At 35.1% G+C, this 11,520-nt stretch overlaps 1 protein-coding gene across 1 annotated transcript; it reads left to right on the top strand.

Annotated features, from left to right (window-relative positions):
- The first annotated feature begins 930 nt into the window (after positions 1–930).
- Positions 931–10,860, top strand: LOC114636595 (vomeronasal type-2 receptor 116-like). Its single transcript, XM_028784672.1, has 6 exons — positions 931–1,136; positions 5,298–5,580; positions 5,947–6,750; positions 7,733–7,957; positions 8,871–8,994; positions 9,977–10,860. The coding sequence occupies exons 1-6, from the start codon at positions 931–933 to the stop codon at positions 10,858–10,860; spliced, it is 2,526 nt and encodes an 841-aa protein (XP_028640505.1).
- The last annotated feature ends 660 nt before the right edge of the window (positions 10,861–11,520 follow it).

The following is an 11,520-nucleotide window of genomic DNA, read 5'->3' as shown; positions in this document are numbered from 1 at the left end:
ATGAAAAATATAAGGTATATACTAGCATTAGCAATAAAATTTTCTCTCATAACTGACACCTAATTTCTTTCATTCCTTTGAGTAAAAAGTATGAAATTGTTCTCAAATTTCTTAATGAGGTGTGAACAAATATCAACCAAAGAAATGTTTCATCAAATGGGACTGACTGCCAGGGACTGATTATCAAGCAAGACATCAGCATTATAACTCAGTGAATGTCTTTGCAGGTACTGATATTGGACAGGATGGGTGTTGAACCTCTATAGTTCAAGGCATTATTGGATTCAGCATGATGACATGTTCTAGAGATGACAGGAATCAAAGGAAGTTTGAGGAGATTTTGTAAACATGACTAGCATACAATAGTATATGAACAACAGAGAGAATGCTCAACTTCTGGCTCAATGCTGCACGTGAGGTTGCCCTTCCCTACACTAGACAATGGAAGATGTAATGTCCCATGATTAAACTCAAAGTCTAAATGATATGGGATACTTACGATCTTCTCAACTTTTTCTTACTATGGAAGTGCTGATTAAATCCATTATGTTCATACATATGGCTTGTTGACACATGGTCTGGTCCAGCTGTCCAGGAGAAGATAGTCCCTGTAAATATTTATGCCATGGATATGAATGAAATCATGGCACCTGAGAATGGAGAACATGTTCTTCACAACATGTTTTCAGAAAAGTTTTGATCAAAACTTTTTAGACCTCAGATGTAGAGCTTGAGGCCAGAATTTTCCCAATGTATCCAGGGAGCATGACATAAGGAATTGTTGAATATAATTAATAGATCTCCAAACAGCAGTAGCCTTAAAACAGACACATAGGTGTAAATGTGTGTGTGTGTGTGTGTGTGTGTGTGTGATGTTTGTCTCCATAAGAAACGGATTTCACAACTGCTTTGGCTTAGATCCTAGCAGACATGAAGAAGCTGCATGGTTTCACTATTTCCTTTTTGCTCCTGAAGTTTTGTCTCATCTTGTGCTGTTTGACTGAACTCAGTTGCTTTTGGAGGATAAAGAATAGTGAAGATAATGATAAAGTTTTGAGAGGTGACTGTGTTTTTGTCCTTTTGATAATGGAGGAACCTATTGAAGACAATTTTTATAATGAATTAATTAATTTTAGGTAAGTCATTAACTTTGTTTCCTGCTTCAATGTCATGAATTAGAAATATTTAGCTATATACACAAACTGTAGGGTTCTGTCCTGTTCTTCACCCTGTAACTTTAGGAACTACTGAAAATTAATTATTACATCAATGACTATTTTAATACTTTAAAATGTGTCATAGTTTAGTTTAGCTTTACTATGTTGGGCTCCAGTTCACAATGCTGGACAATGAGAGAGAGTGGATTCTATTGAGTGTTTGTGGATATCATATGTTGAAAGATGTTTCTTCATCTACCTTGAATTCACAATTCTCACCTTTGAGAAGAGCTCAATGTGAAAAGACTACAACACTGCCTATATTCTATTGTCTGTCATTCATTCTTGTATGAGCATGCATCTAAATGCCTTCATAAAAAGGTTATCAAATTTTGGTCTCCAAAAGTTGGGCATACATTCAGACATTGAAATATTTGTGTATGTGTGTGTCTAATATACCTGATTACATGAATAACATTATATATATACTTGTGATGTAATGTAATATAACATTACATATATACTTTGCTTTTAAAATAGTCTTTAAATGAGTCCCTCCTGCCATTCTGGAGTCGACACTGAATGTGGAAAAAGACTGCCAGGCTTCATATTCTGTTGCCAGAATAATCTTTTGGTCCAATTATGCAAATGCCCAATCACATTTTAGGCTTATTATCACTATCAGGTAGATGGCGAATATACCTATTAATTATCAAATAAATATAACATTAGAGAAAATCTAGGAGAATAAATATATTTCTTGTGGATAAGAACTTGTTCTTAATGTGGCTACATAGTTCTGAGATCCCAAGTGTGAGATGTTATCATTTGTGCCTGCTGATCATGAGGGAAGGAGTGTTGAAATCACTCACCTGTTAGCTAATCAATATGCCTGGAACTACATTTATTTATTTATTTATTTATTTATTTATTTATTTATTTATTTATTTATTTATTTTTGTGAACCGAGGTTTTCTGTGCTTTTCTGTCTTTGACTCTTCATCCCATCTCTTATTCAATTTTTATGTCTTTGGGATTTAAAGAACATGTTTTCCAAGTGTTAGCCACAGCACACTGTGTACACTTTGATAGTGATGGTGGCTTCACATTATTATACTTCTGTGTTAGGTCACTAGGAATTTCATTTCTGATGCATTCTGTATTGTACTACACCTCATTAGAAAAATAATGCAAATTCTCATTGGTGACACTTTTATAAGCCATAATTAGGTTTAAAATTATAAATATATGAACTGGGACAATGTAATTTTCAGGTTTTAAAAGAAAAATTTAGCTTCAAACACTCCAATTGAAAAATGCAAATTTCAGCTAAAGCCCTGGATCCCTCCCTAAGTGCTCCCAGGTTGGTGGTTTAGACCCTGGGAGCTGTGGTTGGTTGGTATTGTTGCTCTCCTCATGGTGCCGCAAATTCTTTCAGCTCCTTCAGTCTTCACTCTAACTCCTCCATTGAGAACCCTATGATCAGTTCAATGGCTAGTTGTGAGCATCTGCCTCTGAATATGTCAGACTCTTGAAGACCTCTGAGGAGACATCCATATCAGGCTCTTATCAGCATGCACTTCCTGACTTCCACATCAGCATCTACCTTTGGTGGCTGCACATGGGATAGATACTCAGGTGGAGTGGTCTTGAGATGGCCCCTCCTTCAGTTTCTGTCCCTCACTTTGTCTCCATATTTGCTCCCTTGAGTATTTTGTTGCTCCTTCTAAGAAGGACCAAATCACCCCCACTTGGTCTTCCTTCTTTATGAGCTTCATGTGGCCTGTGAGTTGCATCTTGGGCATTTCAAGGTTCTGGGCTAATATCCAATAGTCAGTGAGTGAATACCATGTGTGTTCTTTTGTGATTGGCTTACCTCACTCAGGATGATAATTTCTAGTTCCATCCATTTACCTAGGAAGCTCTCGAATTCAATGTTTTTAATAGCTGAGTAATACTCCATTGTGTAAATATACCATATTTTTTGAATCCATTCCTCAGTTGAAGGACATCTGGGTTCTTTCCAGCTCCTGGTTATTATAAATAAGGCTGCTATGAACATAGTTGAGCATATATCCTTGTTATATGTTCGAGCATCTTCTGGGTACATGCCTAGGAGTGGTATAGCTGGATCCTCAGGTAATGCTATGTCCAATTTTCTGAGGAACCGCCACACTGATTTCCAAAGTGGTTGCACCATCTTGCAGTCCCACCAACAATGGAGGAGTTTTCCTCTTTCTCCACACCCTCGCCCGCATCTATTATCACCTGAGTTTTTAATCTTAGCCATTCTGACTGGTGTGAGATGGAATCTCAGGGTTGTTTTGATTTGCATTTCCCTGATGACTAAGGATGCTGAACATTTCTTTAGGTGCTTCTCGGCCATTCGAGTTTCTTCCATTGAAAATTTTTTGTTAAGCTCTATACCCCATTTTTTAATAGGGTAATTTGGTTGTCTGGAGTCTAATTTCTTGAGTTCTTTGTATATATTGGATATTAGCCCTCTATCAGATGAAGGATTGGTAAAGATCTTTTCCCAATTTGTTGGTTGTTGTTTTGTCCTATCAACAATGTCCTTTGCCTTACAGAATCTTTGCAATTTTAAGAAGGGCTTTAGCTGAATATGTAAGAGTGGAGGGCCCTGCTGGGCATAGGTGGAAGAAGAGAACCTTGACCTCATGAAGGCTGGACACCCCAGGGGGTGGGAATTTTGAGGGTGGGGAGGTGGGAGTGGGGGGGTAGATAGAGGTTACATCCACAGAGAAAGGAGGAGGGGTGAGAGGATTGGGGATTCCTGGGTGGGTGGGGGATGGGGTAAGGGGACAACATATGAAATGTAAATAAAACATCCAATAAAATAAATTTTTAAAAATGCAAATTTCATCAAGAGAGGATATTTGCCATTTTTACTTCTGATGAGAGGTAATCATTAATAGTAGTAATCTGCCAACTGTCCAGGACCAGATGAACACATTTCATATGGAGAGAAGATTTCTGTGTTCAGATATCGCTTACAGGTTCTCAAAGAATTAGAAAGACTGAGGTGTTAAGAAAAATCTGATACTTTCTTTTTACAAAATTGACATAGTAACAACACACTAAAAGGTAACATTAAATTGGTGTATAAAAGAGCACAAAGGTTAATATTCTGGTTATGTGGTATATTGTATCATATTGTATATTTTGAAATGGATAAATAAATTTAAATGAAATATATCTTAAAATAATTATTCTGTTTTTTGAATATTAACAGTTGAAATTTTAACATCATGTTCTACAAACATCATGGAAATATTATTGATAATTTTTCTCACTGCATGAAACTAGCATTTTTTTTAATGTTTAACTTCAAAGTTTTTGCTGTTTTGAAATCTGTAAAGTATTCTTACTGATAAAATAATTTCTTTCCTAGAAACATTGATAATCATTTTAAGTAAACTGATTGCTAGACAATGTACACAGATATATAATGTGTTTTAAATACTCTCACACTATATCATATAAAGACTTTTGAATATAATTTTTAATGATTCCTTTTTAATATTTTATGATCTTTTACTAAATGCCCTAAGAATATTTTGTATGCTTTGAAACAATTTAGTACTCAATGTTAGATATAGGATTCTCAGCTATAGATATTATTAAATATGCATTAATGATATTTTTAGGTTACAAAAGGATGTGAATATGAAAGTTGAACAAACTTTTGTTGTATTACTTGATTCTCAAAATAATATTATTAGTATTGATGTACAAATTTCATTTAAATAATAAAAAAATTTAAGGAGAATGTGTTATATCTTTCCTATGTCGTTTAAGCCATGCTTCTTTGTTTATCTGTGGAATTACAGCTTCAGAGTTATTTTATAGCAGTCTTACTCAATAGAACTGTAACCTAGTTCAAGGATGACAGAGATAAAATAATCTTTATCGATCGATTTTCACAAATAGAAAATTTATCATATCATAGTGCCCTACAACTACAAATTCTTTAATTGTATGCAGCTCTAAAGATCTCTAATTTATGAGGCTTATTTCAAGACACTTAGAAATTTAGCATGCCTCATAGTACAAACTGTACTGCAATTGAAATTTTATGTTTCAAACACCTCCCTTAATCATCACTATGCCTTGTTCTAGAATACCAGCAAGAAGATATGAGTATTTCCTGGTAATGTTTTTTGCTACTGAGGAGGTCAACAACAATCCTTATCTCTTACCCAACATGTCTTTGATATTCTCCATTGTTGTTGGTCTGTGTGAAGATACATTGGAAGTTTTGGATAAAATATATACACAACAAAACAGTAGTGTGAAATTGATTAATTATGTCTGTGGATTAGAGCCAAAGTGTAGTGTAGACCTTACAGGACCATCATGGAAAACATCCTTAAAACTAGCAATTCATTCTAGGACACCAAAGGTAAGAATATGTGACACTGGAAGAGTTAACAACTTTTAAATTTCATTTGCATGTGCCTACAACAAAAATTGGAGAGCATGCATTTATGTGTGTGCTGATACACACATACACACACGTGTTGTATATATATATTAAAGAATTAAATAATCATATATGAACAAACAGGGAAAACTGTTTTCTAGGACATTCAGACTTGTCAGAAATAGTCTAGTATCTAATATGAATAATACATGATATTTATAGTATAATCTTATTGTCCTTAACAGGAGTTCTGAAGGTGAGTAACATTACCTGTATGTAAGTCCAAATATCCTAACAATCATACTCCTCATGTGGATGTTTCATCTTCTCTTCTGAATCCTTTAGATTTTCTTTGGACCATTTAATCCTGATCTAAGTGAACATGATCAGTTGTCCTATGTCCATCAGATAGCCACCAAGGACACACATTTGTCCCATGGCATGGTCTCCTTGATGCTTCATTTTAGATGGAGTTGGATTGGATTGGTCATCTCAGATGATGACCAGGGCATTCAGTTTCTCTCAGACTTGAGAGAAGAAATGCAAAGGAATGTGATCTGTTTGGCTTTTGTGAATGTGATCCCAGAAAATATGCACATATACATGACAAGAGCTAAGATATATGATAAACAAATTATGACATCAACAGCAAGGGTTGCTATCATTTATGGTGAAATGAACTCTACCCTAGAAGTCAGTTTTAGAAGATGGGCATATTTAGGTGCACAAAGAATCTGGATCACAACCTCACAATGGGATGTCATCACAAATAAAGGAGATTTCAGCCTTGATCTCTTCCATGGGATTGTCACTTTTGAACACCACCACAGTGAGATTGCTAAACTTAGAAATTTTATGCAAACAATGAACACTGATAAATACCCAGTAACCCTTTCTCAGACTATGCTGGAGTGGAATTATTTTAATTGTTCAGTCACTAAGAACAGCAATAAAATTGATGATTTTACATTCAACAACACATTGGAATGGTTGGCACTGCACAAATATGACATGGTTCTGAGTGAAGAAGGTTACAATTTGTATAATGCTGTGTATGCTGTGGCCCACATCTACCATGAACTCATTCTTCAACAAGTAGAGTCTCAGAAAGTGGCAGAACCCAAGGGAATATTCATTGACTGTCTGCAGGTAAATGTAAATTTCTTACATTTCGTTATGTTTAGATAAATCAATGTGATCTTTTAAATGGACCCTGAGAATCAACTGTACATTTGTTAGAGATTATTCTCTCAGTGGAAAGATTTCTACACTGCAAAACTCCCTAATGAATCTTTTACATGGATTAATATCATACACAAGGACAACATTTAAATGGAAACAATACATTTTTATGAATATCAGGGAGTTTTGTGAAAATATGTCTCAACATTTCACCAAATGAAATTCAAAATTTAAAATAGGAGCCAAGAGTTTTATTATAAAAGCTTTAAATGATGACTAGAATAGAATATTTTTCTAAAGAATAATTTCTCAAGCACAGGAACATGAGCTGGGCAGTGGTGGTGCATGCCTTTAATCCCAGCACTTGGGAGGCAGAGGTAGGTGGATTTCTGAATTCGAAGCCAGCCTGGTCTACAGATGAGTTCCAGGACACAGAGAAACCCTGCCTCAAAAAAAAATAGGTACATGAGCTGGGATTAATATTTATTCATTTCAATTAACAATTTTTTACAAAACCATAAATGATTAAGATTGCACATTTTATTAAGTTTGTGTTTTTTCATACATGTATACTGTATATACATGAAAACTCCAGAACCATTCTTAATTTTCACAACTTGCAGACATTCAGATTTCCCCTTCATTTGCACATATATGACTTCCTTTTTATACAAAGTGTTTTTGACAAACATGTGCACACTACACACACACACATGCACACCATATTGCTTGATATCTGGTAATTTTTCTAGCATGTTTTATCATCGAACATTAGTATTAAGTATATTAATTTTTAATTATCCATAAGGTATATTATATTTTACTACACAGGATTACTTTAATACAGTCATCTTTTCTGAAAATCTTTCAAAAATTAGGGGAAATTCTCAATTTGGCATTCTCTTTATTTATATGCACATGTAATCATCTAACGATGCATCTCATTTAGGTGGATTCCTTGTTGAAAACCAGGGTATTTACTAACCCTATTGGTGAACTGGTGAGCATGAACGATAGAGAAAACCAGTGTGCAGAGTATGACATTTTCATCATTTGGAATTTTCCACAAGGCCTTGGATTAAAAGTGAAAATAGGAAGCTACTTCCCTTGTTTCCCACAGAGTCAACAACTTCACATATCTGAAGACATGGAGTGGGCCACAGGAGGAACATCAGTGTGTATACCACAATTTTTATTGTTTTCAGGATATCTAAGTTTTAAAATATGAGGCACTGAACTAATAGCTCTGTGGTTAAGACCAATTGCTACTGTTGCAAAAGACCATCCTTAGTTCCAATCACCAAAATTTGACAACTCTCAACTTCTTGTAAATCTAGTTATAGGGATCAAAGACCTCTGGATTCCATGTTCAATTGCACCCACATGCTTATTCAACCACACTACACAGGAATATATTTATTAAATGTATAGTAATATATATAATTAAAATTTTGTAACTATAAATAAAACACAGAATTTTCTGATTCTGTGTGAACATATTTATAGTCTAATTAAGTACAGCACATATTTATTAACGGAAATCTTTCTCCAGATTCAAGGGTTTTTTAAATTTATATATATTTTATTGGTTATTTTATTTATTTACATTTTAAATATCACCAGCATTCCAGATTTTCCCTTCTCTGTGGAGGATTCCCTTATCTGGCATCAGTAGGAGGGGAGGCCCTTGTTCCTATGGAGGCTTGGTGCCCCAGTGTAGGGAAAGGCCACGGTGGTGAAGTGGGAGTGGGTGGGTGGGTAGGGGAGCTCCCTCATAGAAGTAGGGGGTCAATGGGATAGAGGGTTCAAGGTTTTCTTTTAAACTTAGGAAAACTTCATTAATTTTATGAGAGTCTTATATAACAAATTTTGTTCATATTCATCAAACAATGTGTCCTTGATTTACCTACCTTCTGTATCCATACAACTCAGCATTCTCATCTTTTTTATTTATAAATAATTATATAGAAACTGATGCCAAATAAACATTTCTTTTCAATTAATCAGTTTAGGAAGGAAAAATTTTAAATTGCTACAACTTGAATGAATATATATATATATATATATATATATATATATATATTCAGGTTCCCTCCTCCATGTGTAGTGAGACATGCACTGCTGGATTCAGGAAAATTCATCAGAAAGAAACAGCAGACTGCTGCTTTGATTGTGTCCAATGCCCAGAAAATGAGGTTTCCAATGAAACAGGTACATGCTTGCATGCAGAAGAGAAATTGCTGAATTTGAATACCTTCTCATACCAAACTAGAAATATGACATGGCCTAGATGGAAACTGAAGACCTAATTCTCGTTTTTCAGAACTTAATCAGTTAAATAATACCAACTTTTTTTGGACCCAGCAAATAATCTGCAATATATTCTACAAACAACACATTACTTTCATAATATGATGGTTACTGATTTTATATTAAGATCAGATGCTCAGAGTAACAGTTACTGTTAAATAAAATGTATTATAAGAGCTTATAGCTTAAAGGATTATGCATTTCCTGTCAAAGAATTAGAACAAGATTTCAAGAATGCTACAAGAGAGTGCCTATTATCAATTTCAGCCTAGCTAAGGAAAGAGGGATGAATGTGAATATCCATAATCTTCATGCCATACAGCTTGGAATGTGTAGCTGGAAGAAAAGTCTGTACCACAACAAGAGGGACTTGCATTTATCTGTGAGACATACAGTTTCAAGAATGAAAATATTGCTTTATGCAAACAGTATTTGCATGAGGAATTGTATGCTCTGGTGCCTATGTGTAGATACAGACAAAGGGCACAACTCTCAAAGCAAACAAAGTACATAATGCATTTCATCAACTGGCTTCAATAACTATGTCTGTACACTACTCTTGTCTGTGAGTAGTGAATTTATGGTTTGAGGAATTTAATAATCTGAGAGTATGCATATTATTCATCATCATATTTTTCCTTGTGTTCTCTTTCATAAATAATGATTTTTTTTTCTGTTCCATTCCCTATGAGGGTGTTTTGTTCCATCACAAAGCATGGGTTAATAGAGAGCAATCTTAAATCAGTGGTCCCTATGACAATAATGAATGAAATAGATGTTCAAAATCAAATTATTTGTTGATATATTCTATGAATAATACAAATACAATTATTGTCTACATAATTATGATATCTTATAAGAATTTATTATTGTTCACTAGCAGGTATGGAAGAGTGTGTGAGGTGTCCAGATGATAAGTATGCCAACTTAGAGCAAACCCACTGCCTCCAAAGAGCTGTGTCCTTTCTGGCTTATGAAGATCCAGTAGGGATGGCTCTAGCTTGCATGGCCCTGTCCTTCTCGGTCACCACAATTCTAGTACTAGTCATTTTTGTGAAGCACAAGGATACTCCTATTGTGAAGGCCAATAACCGCATTCTCAGTTACATCCTGCTCATCTCTCTAGTCTTCTGTTTTCTTTGTTCATTGCTCTTCATTGGACATCCCAACCAGGCTACCTGTATCATGCAGCAAACCACGTTTGGAGTATTTTTCACAGTGGCTATTTCTACCGTGTTGGCCAAAACAATAACCGTGGTCATGGCTTTCAACCTCACTACCCCAGGGAGAAGGATGAGAGGGATTATGTTAACAGTAGCACCTAGATTGGTCATCCCCATTTGTACCCTAATCCAACTTGTTCTCTGTGGGACCTGGTTGGTAACATCTCCTCCCTTCATTGACAGAGATATACAATCTGAACATGGGAAAACCATCATTATTTGCAACAAAGGCTCAGTCATTGCCTTCCACTTTGTCCTGGGATATTTGGGTTCCTTGGCTCTGGGGAGCTTTATTGTGGCTTTCTTGGCTAGGAACCTTCCTGACAGATTCAATGAAGCCAAGTTCCTAACATTCAGCATGCTGATGTTCTGCAGTGTCTGGATCACCTTCCTCCCTGTCTACCATAGCACAAGAGGGAAGACAATGGTAGTTGTGGAAGTCTTCTCCATCTTGGCTTCTAGTGCAGGATTACTAGGGTGTATCTTTGTCCAAAAATGTTACATTATTTTATTTAGCCCAGATTCAAATTTTCTTCATAATTAAAATGAGAAATTGCTTTATCAAAAGTGTGATACTTTAAAAAATATTAGATGATACTCAACATATCTGTTTTGCTCTGTCTTAACAAAAGTGTTCCTAAATCATAAAAGAAAAATTAAGTAATATATAAAGATAGTACTTACACCATAGGCTAGCACTGCCTAAAGTAATACCAATTAGTAAGTTTTGGTGGAAAATGGATTCTTTAATGAGCTCATAAACTTAAACATATTGAGAAGAGGAAATCTCAACTGAGGGCTGGGTACCATCACTTTGACTTGTAGATATGAGTGTAAAGAATGTTCCTAATTAATGATTAGTATAAGAAGACCCTGCTCGTGAACAGTGCCACCTGTAAGCAAGTTATTCTGGGAGTTATAAGAAAGAAGAGTGTAGATAGGATAGACATGAAACCAGTAATCAGCATTATTCCATGGAATTTGATTGGATTGTGTTCCTGCATACTTGTTCTTTGGCTTCTTTCAACTAAGTGCAACCAAGGTACATAGGGAAGTAACACTTTTCTCATATATTTCTTTTGACCATAGCATTTTGTTACGGCAACAGAAATGAATTGCCTCAACAACGAATTAGTAAATTTCCAAGTTTGAGATTTGGAATATCATAGATTATTGATGCAATAAAAAGCATTCTAATACCAAT

Source organism: Grammomys surdaster, unplaced genomic scaffold (genome assembly GCF_004785775.1).
Source record: "Grammomys surdaster isolate TR1022 unplaced genomic scaffold, NIH_TR_1.0 124565, whole genome shotgun sequence".
Classification (NCBI taxonomy): Eukaryota; Metazoa; Chordata; class Mammalia; order Rodentia; family Muridae; genus Grammomys; species Grammomys surdaster.
This window is presented reverse-complemented; position numbering and strand designations above follow the sequence as displayed.